The sequence below is a fragment of the Carassius gibelio genome, chromosome A8 (assembly GCF_023724105.1).
Source record: "Carassius gibelio isolate Cgi1373 ecotype wild population from Czech Republic chromosome A8, carGib1.2-hapl.c, whole genome shotgun sequence".
NCBI lineage: Eukaryota > Metazoa > Chordata > Actinopteri > Cypriniformes > Cyprinidae > Carassius > Carassius gibelio.
Genome location: NC_068378.1, coordinates 11,541,551 through 11,566,012, shown reverse-complemented (window position 1 = coordinate 11,566,012; position 24,462 = coordinate 11,541,551). Strand labels below are relative to the sequence as shown.

Genomic DNA, 24,462 nt, shown 5'->3' with positions numbered 1-24,462 from the left:
AGTAGTATGTAAAATAATTTACGTTGCATTAAGAGATTTCAACTTAAATATTCTGTGATTTAGTATGCTCGCTTATCATAGGAAGTAATAAGAAATTACTCTTTACATTAAGGTAGTAGCCTAGTGAGATAAAGGTGTTGGGGGAATCACCTAGCTTTTTTTTCTCTTTTTCATCAAACCGCAGTTTTTGCAAGTTCACGCAATTTCATCGCATAAATTGCAAAAAAAATTCTGCATATTCCATCGCATTTTTTAAGAAAATGTGCTGCAAAATCAAGGATTTTTGCCCGCAACAATCACAAAAAAATCCGCGTTTTTCTGGAGGGACTGGAAAATTGAGTTATTTTAAATATAACTTATTCAAGTAGTTTATGACATGTTGGCATAACTAATATCTAACATCATTGAATTATTCTGCATGTTTACAATGCTTGATGTTGTAAACAAATAGACAAGCAGACCATATGTTTGTTGTGTGCTGTACTTGCACTAAAAACAGCTGTTCAATATATTAAACACTACACATCCTCAATAGAAAAAAAATGAGACCACCCAAGAGACACTTTTTATCCAAATAGTGGCGTGATATTCAGAGAAAGCCACAGCTATATTTGCCCCATTCGCTCTTTTATGTCCACTCATTGTAAAACTCGCAGTTTTGAAGAAGAAATCCAGATCTGTGGTGATATTCATGTTAAGACTCCTGCCAAGATTGCCCGCGTGCAGCTGTGGAAGCCGAAAGCAGTTCGGCATCTCTCACCTGACGCTACAGTGAGATGCAGAGTGTTCTCTCTTAGAAAACCTTCAGACAACGTTTGGCTGTTCAGCTGTCACCTCGGCACTCCTGAGCTGGGCTTACTGACAAAAAAGAGACAGACACATAACAGAGACAAAGATACAGAACACAATAAAGAGTGAGAGGGAGAAAGACACGAAGGGAAAGGCAGAGACAGACTCCCTGTGGTCTCAGGTAATAGGCTGTCTCTCCAAATGACCACCAGAGTTCACTTCACATTGCGATGATTGCAGGTGAAGGATTGGCAAAGGGAGAGCGAGTGAAACATGGAGCTCGTATTCAGATTGAAATGTCACTCTGGAAAGGACATATGCTAATTTATATGTTCTGAGCATTTAGGAAGTGCTGTTTAAAACAGCTTCACACTGTGCATTGTGTTGTCAATGTCAAACACAACTATTCAGTCACAACAAAGAGGAAAAAATAAGAGTCCCAGAGGAAAAGCTGATCATTCGGAGGTTGCTCTGTCACAGCACAGGATATATAAAGGAGTTCTCGTATAACACTGGAGTATCAACTTCTCTGATGCTTCTCGTAAAATTACTTAGGGAGAAATAGAAATAGACACAAATGAGACCATTGCTAACACGCTGAAAGAGTAATGGGAAAAGCATCTCAGATACTTTATTTTTTATTAGAAATGTTCACGTTCATGTTAAGTCTGACTTTTGGTTAAAGACTTGAAGTCTTCTTCAGAAATTCTAGTCTTTTAATTTCGGAATTAAAATTCATTTTGTAATATTTTATTGAAATGATTCAAATGTGTACTCAAAATAATGACTAATATCATGACTAGAGTCATTCAATTGAAAATTATCTTGACGTGTTTTATCCGTCGTTGACCCTTTAATATTTCACATTTTCAGTTCATCTGTAGTATCTTTCATGTGTAATAACTTGAATGACAAAATTTTTATAGCCTAGGTTTCCAATCCTTTTATAAAATTGTATAACTAACTGTTTTTGCTGTTTGGCTTTGACTGTACCAGACATTTTATACTGTGGTCTGTTCATTTCAGTTAAGGTAATTCATGCCATGCTGTCTGTCTGTCTAACTGCAGAGTGAGTACTTGACACTCAGTCAGCAGGTGGAGTGATGTTTAATATGCACTGTTCCATGATAGTGATCTAATGTGAGTTAGGGACTGTCTGAAGACATATGTCATCTGCCATCACATCTCTACATGTGCACACGTCCACACATTGGCCGTCCGCCTTGGAAACCGCTGTGACAGTGGAGCTCACAGTATGATAAAATGAGACTGACACATCTTAAATACTCCAATGATCCGTATTCCCCAACAGAAAAGAGGACCGAGTGCCCCCCACCTCTTTGAAGGTGTGTGAATCACATGGAATTATTGTGAATTTTCAATTCTGGATTAAAACTACCGAGAGAGATAGTCACAAGGGAGTATTACAGGAAGGGGCTGGTAATTTTATGATTTTATTTTGACAAGCACAAGCTTCACACACTCAAGGCTGAGGGTTTTCCCTATCTTCCCAACTCAGCTCAAGAGACACAAAGCTTCATTTGACAACTAGTATACACAGAATGTAGAGTAAAACAGAAAAGTTCAACTGCAATCGGTTCAGTTTAATATACAGTTTACACCGTTTTTGAGACATTGCTCTTTTTATGACACACACACACGCACACACACATATATATATATATATATATATATATATATATATATATATATAAATATATATATATCCTTCTTTTTCACCATGGAAGTTTTATGATGGTTTAAAACAGCATTCAACAAGCTTGTATTATTTTTACATACTTGTATTTCTTCTTCTGCTTTTTTATTTTTTTACATTCACATACTTTAGCACTATTGTATACCATTTGCATTTTTGTACAGTACTTCATTAATGTATTTCCTTCAATGGGGGAAAGTGTGAAATGCTGGACTGCAGTTTTTCCTAAGTAGTGTAGCTAACAGCAAAACAAGAGGTGCATTTGACACATCTTTTCCTTCCGATGAAAAAGGGCAAATGCTTTGTGTAATACACGTTCTCCATTTGGTATTACACCATCCTCTAAAATAAATAAACTTTAAGTACATAGTATGCATGTAACCCACAATACAACACACTCTACTTGGCCTTCATTTTTCCAATGTGATGAATGAAAGCAAAACTAACTGGGAATTTAACTTTGTTTTTGGCTCATCCTTTTGTCGGATGGCATTTTTAAAACAGAACTGGATTCAAATGCAAAATTCTCCCGGATGATAATTAGATGTCAATCACTGCACTAAACATACAACATAATGAGATCATGTGACAACAATGTAACGTACAAATACGATGTATGTAAATGTAACATTCAAATGCCACATAGCATTTAAATGTTTATTATTGCCTAATGTGTACTTTTTAAAAAAAAGTATGTACTATGCTCAACATGATTTTAATAGCCTTATCTTGTTGTTTGTTTGTTTTAGGTGAGGACTTTTATGAGCCATCTCCTTACGAACCCATGACGCCTCACCGACATTCAGATGCATTTCGCCTGGCGTCAATCATCTCAGGTAAACATCAATATTTTCATTACAATTAATTTTTGTGTTATATATACATTCTTGCAATGCACTGCTCTCTTTATTGTTGATATTGGCTTCTTTTTCATTGCAATCTCTTGTGATACCACGAAAATCCATCACTGAGTGAATTATTATTATGTTCCAGTGCAGACCGGTAAAAGAAGCTTCTTTTTCCTAACTTTTGCTTTTAGCACATTCCAAACAATTTACAAAGAGAAATGAAGATAAATTAGTTTTTTCCCCCTTCTTCTTCTTTCTAGGATAAAGAAATAGGAGCAAGTGATTATTCCAGTGAAATAAAAACCACTCTAGGCATTTTCACCTTGGCATGAGTTAAGTTTAATGTTTAATTCAGTCATTACAGACAGTAGAGGACAGAAATATTGCCTCCAATCCATTATCAGAGCCTCACAGAGCCTGGAACAACCAGAATAACTCAGTTTTATTCAGATTTGGGGGTGGGGTTCTTTGCATATTTTCCTTCTTTTTCTATGCAAAATAAAAACATCACAGCTGGGAAATGTGGACACACAAACAGCCTCCATTAGTTGATGGTGTAAATATTAGGTGATTGTGTAATTCTACTAAGAAGTTAGTTAAGTAGCATTTAATGTTTCTGTTGCATGATTGTATATATTGTTATGGTCATCACATTGTTGGTTGATTAAATATGACAACATGAAAGGGGAACATGAGTTTTGGATGAATTGGAGACTGATTTAAAGTGATAGTTCACCCAAAAGTGAATATTCTGTTAACATTTACTCAACGTCATGCTTTTTCAAACCTTTTTTAGATTAACTATTTCTCCAAATCAAATCAAGACAGTGATCCAAAGGATTTAGCGTAATGAAACCTTTAAAACCATTTCTAAAGAAGGAGCCCTGAGATACATCTCATTGCGTTTCACTCACAGCCCTCACTGATTGAGATGGCACCTTTTGATTTGATGTGACAGCTCAAGTCATTAATCCAGACCGGCTGTCTCTGTTCTTTTACGACAGAGGGTGAGCACTAACCGCAGCACTAACACTGACATATTAAGGGTAAAGCTAGCAGACACGCTGAGCCCGTATCCATTCCCTGGCGGGAATCTCTCACAATCTGGAAATGGAACAGCCCTGTGTGCCATATTTAAGATCAGGCAACATTAATTGTGATCCATTTGTGGTCCGTCTGCTGTGATACACAGCCTTGGATTCATATAACACTGGAAGTGCCATAGTGTTACTGATATTTCTCTAAAGTTAGTAAGTGGATAGTATTAGCAAAAAAAAAAAAAAAGTACATACACATGGGGAAATTCACTAGGAATTCATTGTCTATTATTTTGTTAACGTTCGAATTCAGAGACAAAGTGTGTGAAATATAAAGTCACATTAAGGTATGAAGTCTCAATTGGTAGAACTGAAATAGTCATTATTTAGGCTATTTATTTATTAGGCAGAATCAGGCTTCTATAAGTACTTGCATAATTAATAACCTGTCCTCCAACCAATATGCTTGTATAGGTCGTTTGTCCAAATCCCTGAAATGCGACCCATCAGAGCGTATACTACAATTGCGCCCCTATTGACAAAGGGTCATTTTCATATTAGGTTTAGGTGTGGTCATTAGAATGAATAAGCCACCTAGTAAAATATGTAGGAAATACTGAGAACGGTGTAAAAAGCCCACACATTGCATTTAAATAAACGTGCGTTTTGATTGGTAATGACGTTATACGTAATTTGATGACGACAGACGCAATGCGATACTATCATTATTTTTACGCCCGCTAGAGGGCGCTTAACTTTAAAACGTGACTATAGGTTGTAATAAGGTGCTTGCACAAAAGACCTATATGGTTGTTTTTTTGTTGGAGGACAGGATCATAATTAATTACTACTAAAAGTTTCAGATCAAAGGACTCATTTTCAACTGTATGTCCCATAATGCTTTGCAATAAACATTTTTTTTGTTTTGAACACCCCTGTAAACATTCCCCTCACAAGGGTCAATAGTTCAGGATCTCAGAGTGCCTTTCACATTCTGTTCAATTTGATAAAAATTTGATAAAAATCTGGCCAGGGTGACAAATATTTGTCATCCTGAAATACGACACAGCCTTTTATGACACAACGTAAGACTCTCTTCGTGGGTCATTTCAGGTGGCAACGAAGACTCTATTAACAGGAAAATCTTTTTTTTTATGCTTGTTCACTTTCTTTTTTTCTTTCTTTTGACAAATCCCTCAAGCCTAGCGAGCCGGAAACACTTTCCAACTGAATAAGCCAGTAGAAAAAGAAAAGCAGATAAATAGAAGACTAGAAAAAGTAGAATGTAAATTAAATGAACCCTTTCAGACACAGTGGTCTGTGAGAAATCACCCATTATTTTTCACCATTCAATTTGCTTTAGAGTTTAAAGTAGGAATCTTTACATTTTGTGAAATTGTGTTTCTCTACAAAGTTGGGTGCACACAGTCTCTTGGAGCTTCTGAAGAAAAACAGAGCTACACTAGTTAAAGCCATTTCTGTAATTGTTATTGATGTAAACAGGCTCCACGGTCAGAATTAATGAGGTCAATGATAAAATATTGCTATTTTTATTAAAGAAATAAGGGGTTTTGCATAACAGCCACTGTGGATTTACAGGAAATATAAAATCATATGACAAATCAAAATGTTGATAAGCATTCTGTGTTTGAATTGGCATTTTACATAGTCAAACCATTCTGATCTGTATGCAAAACACATCTGAAAGTGCACAAAAATACAGAAAATGTAGTGCTTTGGACTAAGAAAACACCTCAAAAAAGTGCCTGCATAATCAAATTCAACAACATGGATGTTAGTTTGACCATTTGCCACCCATTCAATCAACTAAAATTGAATGTTTGAAAGAAATTCAATGACTGTGTCTGAAAGGGTAGTTGCAAAATAGCAGAAAGGAGATTATTGTGGCATGAGAGCATAATCTCTGCAGGTTCAGAATAACATAGTCATGCAGTTTTATTATACTGATAGTGGCTTTTAGATTTACACTAGCTCCTGATCAAATCTTCTGTGCCAATAAAACAGCATTCGGAGTGACAGGTTGAGTGATGGCAGTCTCTTTCATAACCATTCCTTGTGTTTAGGATCTCCATGCTGCGTTTATTTGCTGCTCTGTGTTATAATGGAGGTCCACTCTTATAGTCACTGCCAACCATTACTGTCACAACAGGCCAAAGAAGAAGGTAATAATAGTGTGAGTATTAAAAGTGAGATTTTATGTGCTTTCTGCTCATATTCAGAATATGCCGTGCCTCACACATGCCCACAAATACACATGTGTAAAGGGAACTGGGGCAATATACATGAGTGAGATTGATGATTGATAGGGCAGTCTTGGCCTAATGGTTCGAGAGTCGTACTTGTAAGGTGATACCCTTGAGCAAGGCACAGAACCCCTGACCCCCACAGCAGTATTGCTGCCCACTTCTCCGGGTGTGTTTTCATGGTGTGTTCACTACTGTGTGTGTGCACTTGGATTGATTAAATGCAGAGCACAAATTCCGAGTATGGGTCACCATACTTGGCCACACTTCACTTGCATTTTACACATTAAATTGTCTTATAATGTCATGTTAAATTACATCTCATAATTTTCAGGATTCACTTTTGTCCATATTGCCTCAAGCATTTTTCTATTCAGAGTTCAACATTGGAAATGATTGGGTATATTTGCCAGGCTAAGTCTTTAGGGGAGATGAAGCAATAGCTACATGCAGTGATGCTCTGAGACAGCATGCAGAGCCAATGATAGCACACCTGGCAATGAAAACTCTCTAATTTCTGGCTGAAATTAGCAAAGATGACAGCGAAGCAAATATGTTCGGTTCCTTTAGATCAAACATTCATGAACACGAGTGTAAATCATCAATTTTAAATCTTACAAAGTGTTGATTTTGAATTCTGTTTCATATTACTAGTGGTGGGACAACTTTTATTAATTGATCGAGCACTTCTAATTTTCAATCTTGCAGTATGCATATATTGCTACAGAACATTAAGTTTTATGAGATTCTGACAAACTTAACCTTCAGCCTTCAGACCAATTCACTCTTTCTCACCCCCCCCCCATTCTTTTCAAAGGAAAAACATTGTTAAAAACATCCAGCACAACCTTAGTTCAAGACATTGTTATCTTCTCTCTTCTTCCTATTACCTTATGCATATTTTTTTTCCCCCTTTACTGCTGGCTATATTAACTGTAAAAGCACATTTGAAATTCATACTTCACTTTTGCCTTTGTGCCCCTTCAAGGGAGAAATGTAATGAGACTTTGTTTATCATGTGGCATCACTGTCAAAAGGGAATGAGATATGGTCGGCATTACACAAACAAGCCTAGGTCATAGCCACTGTTTATTAAACCAACAACAAGACGGTGGCTTTGCGGTCCATGCTGATGGCTAAAGTTTGAAAGTAAACAGGAACCGCACATAATTTTTTTTGTCACATAATGAGGAATTACATTTTTTCTAGATGTTTTGGGATGAAAGAGATCATTACTGTAGCTTTCAGCAGTCAAAACTTCCTCCACAGTTTAAAATAAAAAGAAGTTTACTGAAATTCACCACAAAAACAAGTTGTTCTGTACTCCTGCAACACATGAGTCCATTTGAAGGCACAGCCGCCTACATATGCCTGTCCCGTCAGTGTGAGGTAATATGGAGGATAGATGTTATTATTGTTCTTGACTCTGTGTAGCACCTGTAGCTCTGCAGAAGGATCCCAGTATCATTTTACCAAGTATGAGTGGCTGAAATTTATTTTTAACAAGCTCCCTGATAATTTCTGTCCAATTTGGTGCCCTATGTCTGAGTGTTTGATTTTGAGACCTAGCACAGAGTCTGTTACTGAGGGACCCAGAGCTTGCAAATACGAGTAATTTCACATAAAGAGAGAACCTTTACACAGTTGTCGTACGTGTATGGCAGCAATACAATGAATAAACATAAACATTTTAGTGCCGTTTTTCTTTTTTAAATATATTGGTAATAGATTTCAGTAAGGTTCTCTCATTGGTTAACGGGGAAAAAAAAATATTTAAAGCATTTATTATTCTTTGTTACAATAGTTACACTAATAGTACATTTTTTTGAAGAGTTATAGTTTTATTAGCTATAACAAAGATAAATAAATGCTGTAAAAAAATATATTGCTTGTATCTAGTTAACATTAGTTAAAGGAATAGTTTGCCCTAAAATGAAAATTTGCTAAATGTCTCTCTCAGGCCATCCAAGACGTAAAGGAGTTTCTTGATCTGAACAGATTTGGAGAAATTTAGCCATGCTTGCTCATCAACGGATATTTGCAGTGAACTAATTTTTAGCCTGAAGAAATGGTTTGAAGTTAAAAACACCTTAATTATATATTGGATTATTTAAATTGCCTGTGGATTGTGGATTGTGATGTTCTTACCAGCTGTTTGAACCCTCATTCTGACGGCACCCATTTAAAATATCAAGATAATGATTTAAGGCTAAATATATGCTAAATGCTAAATCTATTCTGATGAATAAACAAACTCATCTACATCTTGGATTGCCTGAGGGTGATTAAATTTCCAGCATATTTCCATTGTTGGGCGAACTGTTGCTTTAAAGTTCCGGTTTTTCGTGCTTTTTTGAAGCATTGATTGTGTTTAAAGTGTGCAATATAACGTGTTCATATTTTGTGAGTAAAAAAAACACTGTATTTTGCACACAATTCACTTATCTGTATACCGCTGTTTTCACTGTCATAAAAACGGGCTGATGTCTTGTTCTATGAAGTCCCTCCTTCAGAAATACGTAACGAGTTCTGATTGGGCCAGCTTTTCCTGTGTTGTGATTCGACAGCAGCTGAGCGCAGGCTGCCCTCCTGGAAATGCGATTGGGCTAGTTTTGAGAAGCAAGTGGGCAGGATTTGTTTTGAAAACCTGGAAATCCTGATCTGAACCCACGTGAACTTATAATCACAGGAGCGTTTTTACTGATGAGATTTGCATGGAAATCACATTCAATTTTTTTGCACAGCCCTAACATCTAGTTAACAAAGCTAAACAGCATTGCCCTTTGTGTATTAAGTTACAGAAAATGTTAAACGCACCAACTTAAATAATAAAATACACTTACCGGTTGTGGTCCGTAAACAACGCCTTCTCCAGACAAAAAGGGAACTGCTCCATCTTTCAAGAATAATCTTTGTGCGAATCCGGCATCAAACTGATTGAGATTGAGGAAGCTGTCCTCAGCAAAATGTGCTGCACATAGTTTAACATGTGGATTATAATTTTCGGGAACAGAGTTAAACATAAATTGTAACCATTGATCTCTAAGTACAGCGTCCCTGGGAAGGCCAAACAAAGGTGATTGGACTCCGAGATTAAAATAACAGCGTTTCGATGACATGGTGACAAACACAAACCCAACCTCTTCCTCTTCTCTGTCAGAGCGCAATAAGACCACGCCCACTTTTTTGTGTATTCCTGTGGTTTTAGTGACGTCATTACTGCAGGAGCTAGAGGGATGTAGTCCAAACAGTTCATTCGATGTAGGCGAATTCTGTTAAATAAAATATCTCGACTGGCATTGAACTTTGAGCTTTAGAATTTTACAGATATTATTTATACTCTAACAACAAAAATTACACACTAACTAAATTTTAAAATATGGGATCACGAAGAACGCATTGACTAATGTTAACTAATGTTAACTAATATATATATATATATATAGAGAGAGAGAGAGAGAGAGAGAGAGAGAGAGAGAGTTTTCTGTTGTAGAATTGTTTAACTAATATTAAAAGTGAATCTCAGGGATCCATTCTGTATATCAGACTGGAAAAGTGTGGATCTCTCTTCCTCTCTCTCCAAATAAGTATTATAATAGAAGGAGATAATGAGTAATGAGAAGTAAAGAAAGGCTTCCCATTCTCTTCGCAGCAACAGCAGAAGCTAAAGACTTTCTAACGAGCTCACGCACCTCAGAGGAGATTACATCTAAACTGTGGCACTTCTCCTAATTGCAATCAACACAGGCAGTGCCAAGAGCTGTGAATAACCCAGACTGAACCTGCTGTCCCTTCAGCCGTACGTTACACAAATGGGCATATTATTCACATTATATGCCTGTGAGTGATTAGTATACACTGTAAAAATAAATAAATAAATAAATGCAAAGTTGTAAAACAAAGATTTTTAGAGTAGAGTTGTAAATAAAACCAAGATTATTAGGATACCGATCCAATAAAATACTAGTTCAGGCTTTCTACTTCAATTTGTTATGTCACTTGTCATTTCTTTATAGTTATTTGTGGAATTTACTAGCAATTTTTGAGTGAAAATTGTGTAAAAGTAAATCCTACACCAGTTTAGTAGGTACTGTATGCTTAAGAGTATTTGCACATTAAACCCGCATGCCTTACAAACTCAAATTGATTCATCAAATTATACTGGTTATCATACTTTTTATGTTATTTCCTTTATTTCTGTGGCCCACATGCTTGTCTGCAGATGTCCAGAACAGGTTTATGGTTCTCTATTTCTTTCCAATAAAATTCAGTCTGTCACCTTGATTTGAATGTAAGAAATCTTTTGAATTCACTGTACAGTTGCACCACCATTCTTGTGAACTTTTGGACAGCTGCAAACCTTCGTCTATAAAATATTGCATGATATTTGAACATCTGCCAATATTTTGTCCTGTTTGCTTCTGTTTGGTTCCCATCCCTTCTTTAACCAAGCAAATGCTTTTGCATGCAGAGCGTAGTCTGTGCTGCAGCTTCCTCTGACCTCCAGACGCTGGACGTATTTTATGTACATTCTCACCAACCAATTTCATACCTCATTTACGGCTTCTTCCTCCACTGTGAGACACAACTAAAATTGCTCTCTAGCAAACACACACACACACACACACACACACACAACAAGAAAGCTTGAGGGCTACTGAATCAAATTTAGAAACACTCTAAAACCACACAGTATTTTTAGATCCGGGTAACCTTTGCTTGCCATGCATTCAGATCGTTGCAAATGGCTTTTGTCGACTTAGATAAATAACATTTAGGGTGTTATTATTGTTATGGAAACACAAGATTGCACCAATTACAAGATACGTCCATGACGTAATGTTCTCTCAGTCTAAATAGCCATAGATTGCAAAATAATGTTCCTAATTGATATGTTTATTATCTTTTCTTCTGGGGGCAAAATATATCTACCAAAATATTAATATGCATTATTAATTGCATTATTATTTATATATGCATTATTAATTATTAACTGCTGTACAGTATGCACACACACAAAATAATTATACCAATATATTAAGAATTATTGATAAATCTGTCTCTCGCTCTCTCTCTCACACACACACACACACACACACACACACACTATATATATATATATATATATATATATATATATATATATATATTTTTTTTTTACTTTTTATAATATATACTTTTATTAGATAATTAAATAAATGTGATATATTTATTTATTGAATATGACAGATTTGGTTTAGTTGTATTTTTTAAAGATTTGGTGCAATTTCAAATTTATTTCAAATTCAGAGAGAGTCAATAGATGTACCTCTATGGATTTTGATCCTTGGGGAGTGAATCTTTTTAAGTTTAAAAAAGCAGAGGGAGTGAGGTTAACAGGAAGGGAGGTTTCATGCATTGATTTCACTTGCCCTGAATTGTATTGATAGCATGCAGGAGTCCCTCCTGTATTTAACTGTAGTGATACTTGAGCTCGGAGGCAATCTGTGCTGTTTCATGATCAAAAATCTAACAGATCCTTTTATTTGCATTGAGCAGCCATAGTGGGGGTGAAATCACAAGTGCAGATCTCCGTAAAGTATATAAATCTGTAAAACAGTCGTGGTCTGTCTTTAATGAGGAAGGATGTGTTTGATGTAAACATTTCCATGTCTTATTAATGGGTCTGAACATGCGTATGAGCAACGATGTCTTCTCTGAAACCAAGATATCTCCGTACAAACATCAAGATAGTTAATAATATCAATCAGTCTCAAAATATCTTCAAAGGGCTTCATGAAAATCCCCGTTTCTCAGAGTCCTTTGCTGCCATAACACAAGGTAATTTATATGCCTACTGCATTTTATTTACATAAATATTATATTTCCACTCATTTAGAGAAAACAGTTTTGACATTTAGATCATTAGCACTTTATTCATAAGTAACACAAACCCATTCGGAATGAAATTCATCTTTTACTCTCCACAAGGGGTCTGATAAACCATCTGTTCTCAAAGTTATACCAACACCCACTGGGTTTTATTAGTTTCTCTCGCTCCATCTCTCTCTCTCCAATCACTAGAGCTGCAGTCAAGGCTGGAGACGCCATTAGGGCAACATATCAGTGCCGACCTTCATACACTTTTAGAGGTCCAGAACTTCCCCACAGTCTCCAGCTGATAGTTCCCCAATCCCCAGAACACTTCATTCAGCTTCCTTCAACAAAACACTTAAAGACGTTGCACAGCTGGATACATGCTCTTGTATCCCTTTTCCCACTTTTTCTTTATCTTGAATGTACTTATCAGTCATTTGCACTATATACTATTACAGTATATATACACCACTTGAGGGATCAGTTAGGTAGGTCTCAGTTGGATTTTAGATAATATATTGAAACATCTTCAGTTTTAGCAAGGGTACAGCTAATAATTAATTGCCATTATTTTGTCAGGACCTCATTCAGCAAGAGGTCGGGATTACATGGGATTATGCACAGCAAAAAAATTGCTGTGCCCATTCAAACTCAGAGTGAATTTGCACATTTTGAGTGCAATATAATTTTTTTATACAAACAAAGTTTGGGGTTGAAAAATAGAATTTGCTCAGTATAAAAAATAAAGAAAGAAAGTTCCCAGAATTAGTATACAGTATGTGTACCAACATCTCTGTGTGTGTGTATTCTGAAAGTGTCCCAACAGGGACACTGACTTGGAATCAGATCTTAGAGTTCATTGTTGTGCTGGAGTTGTCCTATTCATCTAACAAGGAGTGTATGTGGGACAGTGCAACTTGTAGTCTCTTTTTTCTTATGCACACCCACTCTCAATTCCCCTCTCACTCTCTTTATAATATTCTCACAAACACCCTCATGTTCAGTTTCACTTATCTTTTCCTGCTCTCCTCTCATAGGCATACAGTCTGGTACAAGTAAAGGCCAGCCACACTGCTCAGATCCCAGCCGCCCATGCAACCCCTGTCTGGACGCCACCAAAGCCTGCAACCTGAATGAAAACTGCAAACGTCAGCGCTCCAACTACATTTCCACGTGCACCCGTGCGCAGACACAGGGCCAGCAACCCTCACAACCTCAGTCGCAGGACAGCTGCAACAGAAAGCGCTGCCACAAGGCCTTGCGTCAGTTCTTTGAGCGTGTTGACTCGCAATACAGCTACGGGTTGCTCTTCTGCTCCTGTAAGGACCAGGCCTGCGCTGAGAGGAGGAGACAGACCATTGTTCCCTCCTGCTCCTATCAGGACAAGACCAAACCCAACTGTCTTCAGCTGCGCAACACCTGCCGTCTGGATGTGCACTGCAGGTAAGTGAGTCAGTGCGTTTCATGATAGTCCTGAAATAAAGAGGCATTTATTCATTTACCGGATGCTTTTTATCTAAAACCACTTACCATAGCTACAAAACAAGTGATTCCCTAAGAAGACTGTTACATAATAAGGTACAGTTTCCATAAATCTTTTAAATTTCCATAAAACTTTTGGATCTTTATTTATAACTATGGCTTTTCCACAATGTCTCCATGGAACAGCAACCACAAACTTAATACAGTGAAAATTCCCTTGGATCTGGGATTATAAGGGTAGTTCATCCAAAAATGAATTTTCTGTCATCATTTCCTTTTCTTAATGTCATTCCAAATCTGAATGACTTTTGTTCTTCTGTAGAAACACAAAAAGAGACATTTTTAATAATGGGCTTGTCGCTTTTTTACATGCAATTATAATGAATGGGGACAGATGCTTTTAAGCTTAAAAAAAGAGAAACATCATGCAAGTTTACATTTACATTTTTATGTATTATAAAAGTACACTGTAAATGATCAATTTTCTTTTAGTAATCTCTCAGTAATTTTTGAAATTTTGAAGCAGACATTTTATTTTCTTGTTAAATATAATCAAATAATCTTTGTTTTATTTATGCCGAAAATAATTTTACAGTGCAGTCCATTCAACTTGTATGCCATATTTGATATTATTCATTATAAGTCTTATATATTATTAGTATATCTTATAAGTGCTACCATGAAGTCATTATTCACTGAAAATCTTATTAAATGATTTCATTGTATGACTTCATACGAAGGCTTAAACAGTTTGTACTCTTTTTTAAGTATTTGGTGCTTTTGTTTTCTTTTTGAAGCTTTAAAGCTCCAGTTCCCATTCTCTCATGCTTCAAATGGACACAAAAGCACAATAAAAGTATTATAAAATATAAACCCCTGTTTTTCATATAACACAGCTGTATTGACTTTAGAAGATTTGGAGGAAATATACTTTAGAGACATTCACTTTCATGCTATTGAAAAAGATTGTCCAATGTATGTGCAAAAAAAAAAAAACTGCCTTCTTAGGTTTTAAGGAAGAAAGAAAGCCATATGGGTTTGGAAGGTCTTGTTGGATGAACTGTTTCTTTAAGTGCTTTGCTCAGGGGCTTTAGTAGTAATGTGCATTGTTCTCAAGGGTTCAGTGGTGTTGGCTCATGGCTCACTCTTTGCTGAACCAGCAACCTTACAATTAACTGCTCTGGACCTTAACCACTACAACACTCCAGAAAACACACACTACATTTGAAGTACTTGTTAAATTGAATGTAGAGTTTATATTTGATGTTTGCTAAAGCATACCTTGCACTCATTCCCCATTTAATTTTAAGGTCATACACAATGCATTTAATGTTGCTTTGAAATTAAAGCCTGCTCTTTCCATCCACCATATTCTATTACTGCCCTGAGCCTTTGCCAGGAAAGTAATTGCAGACATTTTAAAAACCTTAGAAACAGAAGAGACTTTCTGCTAATTGACAAGACAGTGTTCAATTAGGCTGAACCGAACATTAGTACATCACTTTTACTGTTTCCCAGTGATTCAACAGCCAACTGATTTATGAACACAAGCGTATCCACGACCACTTACCAGTGGACCATTGCTGGATTATTCTGTCAATGCCTGTCAATAAATCAGGTCTCTGTCGAAAGAGAAGGTTTGGATTAAACACAGATTAGTTTTGTAGTTTTTGTTATAAACGATAATATATATATATATATATATATATATATATATATATATATATATATATATATATATATATATTAGGGCTGTCAAAAATAGCGTTAACGACGTTAATTAGTTGTTTGTCGTTAATTATGTCAAATGTTTTAATGCATTTCACGCATGCGCAGTGTGACAAATTATTCAGGTCAGGAAAGTCTCGTCGATCTCTGAATTCTCAAAAACAGCGGCGAGCGCCGCGACGAAAACACCGAAGAAGCTAAAGGTTTTACCCCAGTTACTCTCAAATACATTCATGCCAAGCTCGATAAACAGAGACGACTTTGGTAGTTGATACGCTGGAGCTTCTTCCTTTTATAGCGTCCTGTGTTTCACACTGCGCATGCGCAGAACGCCTACATACAATGCAGCGAAAATTACAGCTGTTTGGAAAAGCATTTGCATTTTTACTTGGTTTTACTGGCACTTGAAGCCTTCAGAACGTGAAAATATCGATCCTAAAGTATTGTGGCAGAGCAAATGAACACCTCCCAAAAACAAGAGTGCCCAGAGTGCTGCTTATGTGATGGTGGCGCATGTTTGTGTTTCTGAGTTCATTCTTTCGAGTTTCTCTATGCATAATTTCATAGATATGTGGCTATATTTAACCACTGGTTCACCTAAAACTCTTACACTATCTGTAGTTAAATGGCATGGTTTGATATAGTGCTCAGGTAAATTTGATTCAGTAAATGTTAAACTTTTGAAATTCAGAGGAAAAAGAACCACATATTGATGAATCAATAGATGAAAATTATGTATCTGTGTCCTGTTATTTATCTTTTGGTATTCATTTCAGAAAAAAAAAATGGTTAGGATTCTGGTGTAATTGCAAATAGTGATTAATCCTGATTAATCCACTGAAAATTCTGATTAATTTGATTAGAAATTGTAATCATTTGACAGCCCTAATATATATATATATATATATTTATATATATATATATATATATATTTATATATATATATATATATATATATATATATATATATATATATATATATATATATATATATATAACTGTGTGTGTGTGTGAGTGTGTGACCCGCAGAGGTGTAAAGTATTTGAGTAAATGTAAATAATTACTGTGCTGGACTATATTTTAGGATAATCTGTAGTTTCCCAGCTAAAAAGCAACTTTTACTCTCTACTTCACTACGTTTTCTACAAAGTATCTGTACTCTTTACTCCACTACATTTGTAATTGTATTGTTGCAGTTACACATTACATTATGCATGACACCTATCTTTTATGTAGCAGTTTTCTGATACAAAAGAATTGATATCACCAACTACAGGGCACCAAAGGAACTATATCTTATGTATTTTGCCCTTACTCACCCGAACTTGTCAACAAGGCTACTTTACGTGAATGTGAGTTTGTTAGCAAGTAGTTCAAGTGAATCACAGGTGCTTTATATATGAGATGAGGACATGACTGCGAGGCCTAAATCAACACGTCTAGGGCAAGAAGGCTTTGACTTATTAATTTTGCTTGACATTATTTTATTTATCCGCAAATTTATCCTTTTTGAAGGTTTTTTTTTTTTTTTTTTTTTTTTAGTTCAGTTTTATTTTGGTTTTAGTCAAAATGTACATGATTTCTGTCCTCATAAATCAACCTTTTCTTGTTTTTCACCTGCATGTCTCTTTGACTAGTGCATTTTTGAGCCCATATTTAGCATAAATAAAATACGTAAGAACTGTTAAAATCAGATATTTTATTTTACAAATAAGACTTTTACTCAAGTTGTTTTGGAACTGGTGACTAGCAACGTGTAATGGAGTAAATTTCACTGTAAGGTTTAGGTACTTTTACTCAAGTATGGTTTCAGGTACTTCTTACACCTTGTGCTGGCAAAATGATTCTAAATGTGCACATGCTAATTAAAAGCTACATGAAAAACAAGTGAAAAATGGCAATTATGTTTGAATTTTAGGTTTTCAAAAATGTGTTAATTAAGCCCTTGTCTAGCAATTCCAGTGCTCCACAAAGTAATTTAACATTTAAAATTATCTTTATTTGAACTTTTTTGCAGAAATCTACCTTCTTTGTTTTAAAAAGTTTTTTTTTTTTTTTTTTTTTTTTTTATTGGAATCCAAGCACTTGTGTCTGACGTTTCAGTTTTGAAAGGAATGTGGAAGAAAGACAAAATGTGTAGGACTAGATTGATGTTAAGAGTTAAGTGACAAAACGTATCTTACTCGTCCGATCCCCATATACACATACAGTACAAACAGAATTACAGTATTTTAAAATATCTTCCTATGGTAGGAGGAACAATTAAACTTTTGTAAAAAAATATTTTAACAGTGGCTGGGAATAAAAAAAAAAAAAAAGAACTGGTGGCGAAATAGTTAAAAGCTCACTTTATTCTGTGGAGGTGAGTATCATGAGAGAGATGGACTGAGCGAGTGTGAGTACCTGCATCTGATACAGCATTCATTCTTCAGCTCAATCTCATCTTCACAATAAAATTAGTTTGAATGTCCATTGAGGACAGCGATATCTTTGTCATACTAACCTTTCATCTGTTAAGGCCAAATTCCAATGATAGCGCTAGTTGTTAACTGCATCTTATAAGCTGTTTATAAAAGTAATAAATACAGAAAGCGGAGTGATACAAATGGTGAAATAGTTGGAGGAGTTCCATTATCACTCTAATATTGTACTCTTGTAAGCCAGTCAGATTTGAGGACCAGAAATAACTTTTGTTTAAGTAAAGAATAATTGACAATGGCCCATTGAATTATTGGAAAATAATGCACACCCAAGATGGTAATGCCGCCATTATTTTAATTTAAATTTAACAGCAATATGGCAGCAGCATCTCTACAAATAGTGAAACTTGAAGTTAATTTTCTACAAGACCAGCACCGCTGTTACCTCACTTGTGATAAATGTCATGCAGCTTTTAAATTTCTAAACTGTTTTAGGTTGTACTCACACTAGGCACGGTTGCCATGAACCGGGCCCCAGTACGATTGTCCCCCCTCCCCACTCCCCCTCTGGCCTGCACTCACATATAGGGTTTCAGCATTCGTGCCGGAGCACGCTTACGTCATTATGGTGCGACGTTTTCGGGATAAACAGGAAGAACGGCGCTCACTGAACACAATGGATTGCATCGCTCTGTTTTCTTTGTGGATAATTTTGTGTTGTTTGGTCCACAGCCTGTTGTTAAACAGATGTGTCGCCTTAGTGGTGCGAAAATTTTCACGTAATCGTGCTGCTCGTATGAGGATGTTTGCAAGGTACCAGCTGAAGTGCAGCAAGGACTTTGCAGTTTTTAGTTTTTATGCGTTTTGCACCTCTGCCGTAGACCAAAGCGACCCTTTCCCTGCCATGTTGGTTTTGGAGCGTCGCAAAACCATGATGCAAAGCGTCCTTTTCCGTGCTCCGGCACGGTTAGCGCTCACACTGCATGCGAACCGCGCCCGAGTCCAACGGAACCGTGCCCTGGCCCACCTCTTCCAAGCGGGCCAGGGCCGGCTAATCGAGCCGCGCCCGGGCACGATTCGGAGCACTCACACTAGTCAAACGAACCGCACTTTGGTGGTCAAACGCACTCGGGCACGGTTCAAACTGGCAGTATATATATATATATATATATATATATATATATATATATATATATATATAGGGAGAGAGAACGGGTGAAATAGAGTATATGCTTTTTGTACATAATAAAATTTAATTTTGTGGAAATATGTCATTTTTTATCATATTTTTAGTATATTTATTTGCTAGGTCAGTGTTATTGTGGGTTTTGGGTTCTTTTGCTGTTTTAGGCTGTAAGAACCTTTGAAATAACTAAAATAATTTGGCAAAGTGATATGGACATGTATTGCAGTCAAGATCTGTCTGGAACTATGTTCGCTGTGCATTTCCCTGAAAATAATTGGACACCTTAAATAATTTTAAATAATCAGATTCCGGCATTCAATGGCCCCATTGTAAAAAAAAAAAAAATCAGAATTTTCCCGTTAGGGCTGACAATGTTTCAAAATCATTACATTGATTGTGAACTTTCTTTTATATCTCACAGTATTGACTTTAAGTTTAAATCTCATATCTGCAAGAAAATTCTAATATATATAAACATAAATTTCAAAGTGTGATACTTTTATCCTGTGTCAGAAACAGGCTTCTACAGGTTTCTAATATATCAAGTATATATATATATATATATATATACTTGATATATATATATACACACACACACACACACACACACACACACACACACATAATAATTCATTTGTCATTTTAAATGACCATTTTAATTCATTTTATTTAGTTTTAGAGTTTAGTTTTATTAAATGCATTTAGTGCTGATACACCAAAGGAACAGAAGCCTGATCATTCACAAATATGAAAGAGTCATGCATATTATATGCAAATTACAGAAATGGCATCGAATATGGATTTTCTTTTAGTCTTCAGATACCGTGAATCATCCCAATGCTTAATCCATGGCTGTGCTGGAGGATGTGGGTAGATGAGCAGTTATCTGTAATTCTCAGTAATGTAGCAGAAATAGCCACACAGTGTGAGCAGTTGATATGTTAGAATAGAGCATTTCAAAGAAAAGTATTCATTCGATTTGATACACATTAATGTCTTTCAAATTCTAAGACAATTTGGTCTTGTTAACATGGCCTTTGGTGGTAATGTGCATTTAGCAATGACTGATAGGTTCATTGAACACATATGCATAACCAAATAATCACTGGAGCATTAATGGAAGCCAATTATATGAATACTCCCATGAACGATTGAAAATAAATAATCATGCAAAGACACACATGCACGAATTACTTATAGGACAGAATACACTGTCCCTGTGGTTTCTTTAAATAAGTGAATGTGTTGTTCAAGTACTCAATCTGGGAATCATCTATACTGCATGTTTCCCTGCTCATTTTTGACTCTGAAGTGGTATGAAAGCACTTTGAAGGAGAGATCAGAGATATAAGTTAACTGGAGATTTGAAGCAGAATTAATGAGCTATTTTAAGAGGACAGATTTGTTCTTTTGTGGCATAAATGTGCTATATTTAGCATTAGGTTCTTTGGTAATAAAGCACTGCTTCATCCAATGTATGCAAGCAGTCATACAATCACTGTTTGTGTGATTGCAACGGATCGACATAAATCTATTATTTGCGCTGCGTGGAGGCACGTCTGTGGAGGTGTTTACGTGGGTGTGTGTTTATGTGAAATAGAAAGAAACGATAATGTAGGCGAAAAGGCTCTTCTTTCTGATGACTGCTTCGTGTTTAGGGTCAATGGAGGATTTACTGTTTCACACTGTGACACAAACCAATAGTGCTGCCAACTATATGTATAAATCGTCGCCTTGGAATTATAAGGTTCTGTCTGACATTTCTGTCAAAATTTAGTTATCCGCATATTTTTATTCGGTGACAACTTATTTACATTGTGAATTTTAGGAGAAATGTAACAAAAAGTTTCTATCTAAAAAGTCGAGCACTAACTTTGTTCTATAAGGTTCTATCTGTGAACCAATCAGCACATTGGTTGAATGGCTTTACTGCAGAGCAATTACTGTATGTAATGAAATATCAGTGTCACTGTTATTAGACAGTGGATGTGGTGAAAAGATAGTTTTGAAAATATGGTTGAGATCGCAAATATGAGCTAGATGCTGAATGTAGGCTACTAGGGAAGTGCGATCTTAAGAGAAGATAGTGACGGTAAAATCATCTGTTCAAATCTAACCCTTCCAAGTCTAAAAAGGTACTTGAATAGGCTATGCTTCATTTAATTCTTTTGTAATTAAAATATCAGGAGAGTTTTACACTATTGCAGGAGTTCCATCTGTGTAAAATATAGCCTAAGTCTAGGTCACTAAATACCTGGATATGTAATGATTGGTGAAACACTGATGCAGTTTAATGTTTAAAAATGTCTTAAATTTTATAAAGTTAAGCTTTAAAAATCAAATTGTCAACAATTTAACTGATGGGTTCTTAATTACAACAATAAACCTCAGACTGCCTTAACTATAATCCTACCTAAAATTATCATCTGGACTGACTTTTTTAGAATTATAAGTTGCTATCTGCATTTGACCTGTTTCCAAAATCCCCATTTACACATTTAAAGATTTTAATATTGTATATTTGGAATATATTTAGATTCTCTCTCTTAGACTTGTTCCCCATATCAGTTTTGCTATATGGAATCCAAAAGCTCAAAACCACTCAGAGTGCAGATAGAACCTTTTAATTCCAAGGTGGTGAAACATTAATTATAGTGTAAAAAAAATGGTCAGGATTTTATGTATCATAAATGACTGTAAAATGTTGTTGGAAAATGTTTATGTTGTCACCATTGTGGTGATAAGTGTTCCCTTGCAAAAACAGTTTTCAACATAAATTTTTCTTAAGCAGCAAATCATGTGACACTGCAGACTGGAATAATTGCTCCTGAACATTTAGCTTTGCCATCACAGGAATACATTTTAAATTTGAAATATATTCAAATAGATAATATTTATTTTAAACATAATAATATTCCATATTAATATGTCAATTATTGCATTCAAATAATATGCTTTATAAGTTCATGCATACCTTGGAAAGGTTACTGTTTTGGACAGAAACGCTCACTCAATTCCTGGTCTATAAAAATATACTGTAAAAATAAAGCAACTAGTAGCCAGGACTATTCTAGAAAACCACAATAATATTTTACAGTGTAGCCTATGTATGTTTGTTCATGTTCACAGTAAATGTAACATTTTAAAATTGTTATCAATTTTACCCATCTTGAATGACAGATTGCTATTTGGATTGACATTATTAAACATGCTTTATAACTGTACTGGGCCATCTTAGAATAAGCCTGTCTTCTCAACCGTCTTCAGAATCCCCATCCATCCTCACCTGAAGGCTTGAATACATTGCAGTGGAAATTGGCCTCACATCATCTCTCATTGGCCGCGGTTGCAGTCGGAGCTGTGAGGGATGGCATTGTCTGAGAAGAGGAATACATGATGAACCGGATAATGAATGACACTGTAGCCTCATATAGGGCATGAGTATTTAAAGCCACAGGAGGCCCCACAACCTCACTAATTCAACACTCTTTGGGTCAACCTCAATAGCCTCATTCATGGACAGTATCTCATCCCGTTCAAATGTCACTGGAGGTCAGTAGCTTTGGGCCTTGGCAAGGAGCATCAGAAATGTATGTGCATTGTGTTAGGGTGACATGAGTTTGAATCTGGTTTCTGGATTCATTCTTCTTCCCTTCATTTTCTGTTTTTTTCTGGGCTTAATTTTTGTTGGAACATGAAAGATCTGGATTTTAGTTTATTACCATTATCATATGCCTCTGTAATTTTTTAAAACTTATAAATAAAATATGAGTACATATGTTTAATGAAAAAAAATATATATCTGCATGTTATCATTTTGTCAAGAACTTACAATATACACTCCAAATGTTTTTTTTTTTTTTTTTTTTTTTTTTTTTACAGCAATGTCATAGAAGAACCATTTCTGGTTCCCCAAAGAACCTTTCATTGAGCAGATCTTAATTTATTTTTTTAATCGTGCTTATACAGTGGAATTTTTTTTATAATAATAATAATAATAATTAAATGTAATATTATATATATATATATATATATATATATATATATATATATATATATAATAAAAGAATCAGAAATCAGTTAAATGGCATTACATGTCTTCCCTCTCTTTTTGAGAGTCTATTCTCTTGCTTTCATAAGGCATGTTGAGCTTGAGTGGACTGCCCCTAACCATGCCCTATTTATGTCAATGTGACACAAAAAATTAATGCATTTGTTTTTTGGCCCAAATCCTAGTCTTGGTATTATCCACCTTATGTAATAGTTTTCATTGGAGAATAACCAAGGTTTTTAGCAAATCTCATTCTTTATTTGGAGGTTTATTCTGAGCAGTTCTTGGGCATATTTAATTTCCAGAGACTGAATAAGCAGCATAACTACTGATATGATATGTTTAATTAGTTCTAATGTTCACAACAGCTTTAGCATTTACACTAATATAGACATTGTTCTTGGTGTGAACAGGCCTTTAGATGTTATTATGAGGCCATATGGCCTCAATTATATTTGTGAAGGTACAAATGGAATTGCATATGGTAGATTCACTGAGATCATATTTTTTGTATTATTTATACTGTCATATTTGTGATTAATTTTACCGTTATTATCATTAGGTATAATTCAAAGATGATAGCTTTTTAATGGATTTTTAAGTAGCAAAATGGTTGTACATTTTAGACCAAATGATCTGTAAAGTGGTCATACAATCCTGCTAAAAAGAGAACAAATACAGCTTTCACCAGCTAAAACTGCTGGTCTTAACTGGTTTGAACTGCTCTTTTGAACATTCCTTCCCCTAAACATGTTTTCCTCCTAAACATTTAAGTTGTAAGTTGTATTAAATGCTACTACTTGTTTCAAAATGTCCAGAAAACATTCAGATGTAACATTCCCATAATGTTTGCAAAATTATAACATGGAATGTTCCTTTGACATTCAAATAGCCAATAATTTCTATTGATGGTTTGAACATTCAGAGAACATTTGGAAATAATATTTTCATAATGTAATGGGAACTTTAACAAAATGTTCTGAGAACATATTTTTGCAAAGTCTCAAGGCAAGTCATTTGACTTGGTTTCATATTTGTAACCACAAATGAAATCAGACAACTTTCTCATTAATGTTGTTTCTTT

At 35.4% G+C, this 24,462-nt stretch overlaps 1 protein-coding gene and 1 long non-coding RNA gene across 2 annotated transcripts in view; one reads left to right on the top strand and one right to left on the bottom strand.

Moving 5' to 3' along the window:
- The window catches only part of LOC128018461 (GDNF family receptor alpha-2), a 64,522-nt gene that overhangs the window by 18,158 nt on the left and 21,902 nt on the right, over positions 1 to 24,462 (top strand). The window contains exons 3-4 of the mRNA XM_052603959.1: positions 3,256 to 3,342; positions 13,549 to 13,954. Of these exons, the coding sequence (XP_052459919.1) occupies positions 3,256 to 3,342; positions 13,549 to 13,954 (493 nt within the window). The remainder of the gene's footprint in view (positions 1 to 3,255; positions 3,343 to 13,548; positions 13,955 to 24,462) is intronic.
- On the bottom strand, positions 14,165 to 23,065 carry LOC128018463 (uncharacterized). The gene is made up of 3 exons (XR_008184885.1): positions 22,614 to 23,065; positions 15,564 to 15,615; positions 14,165 to 14,309 (listed from the first exon to the last, which is right to left on the bottom strand). It is a non-coding gene; the product is annotated as an uncharacterized LOC128018463 (long non-coding RNA).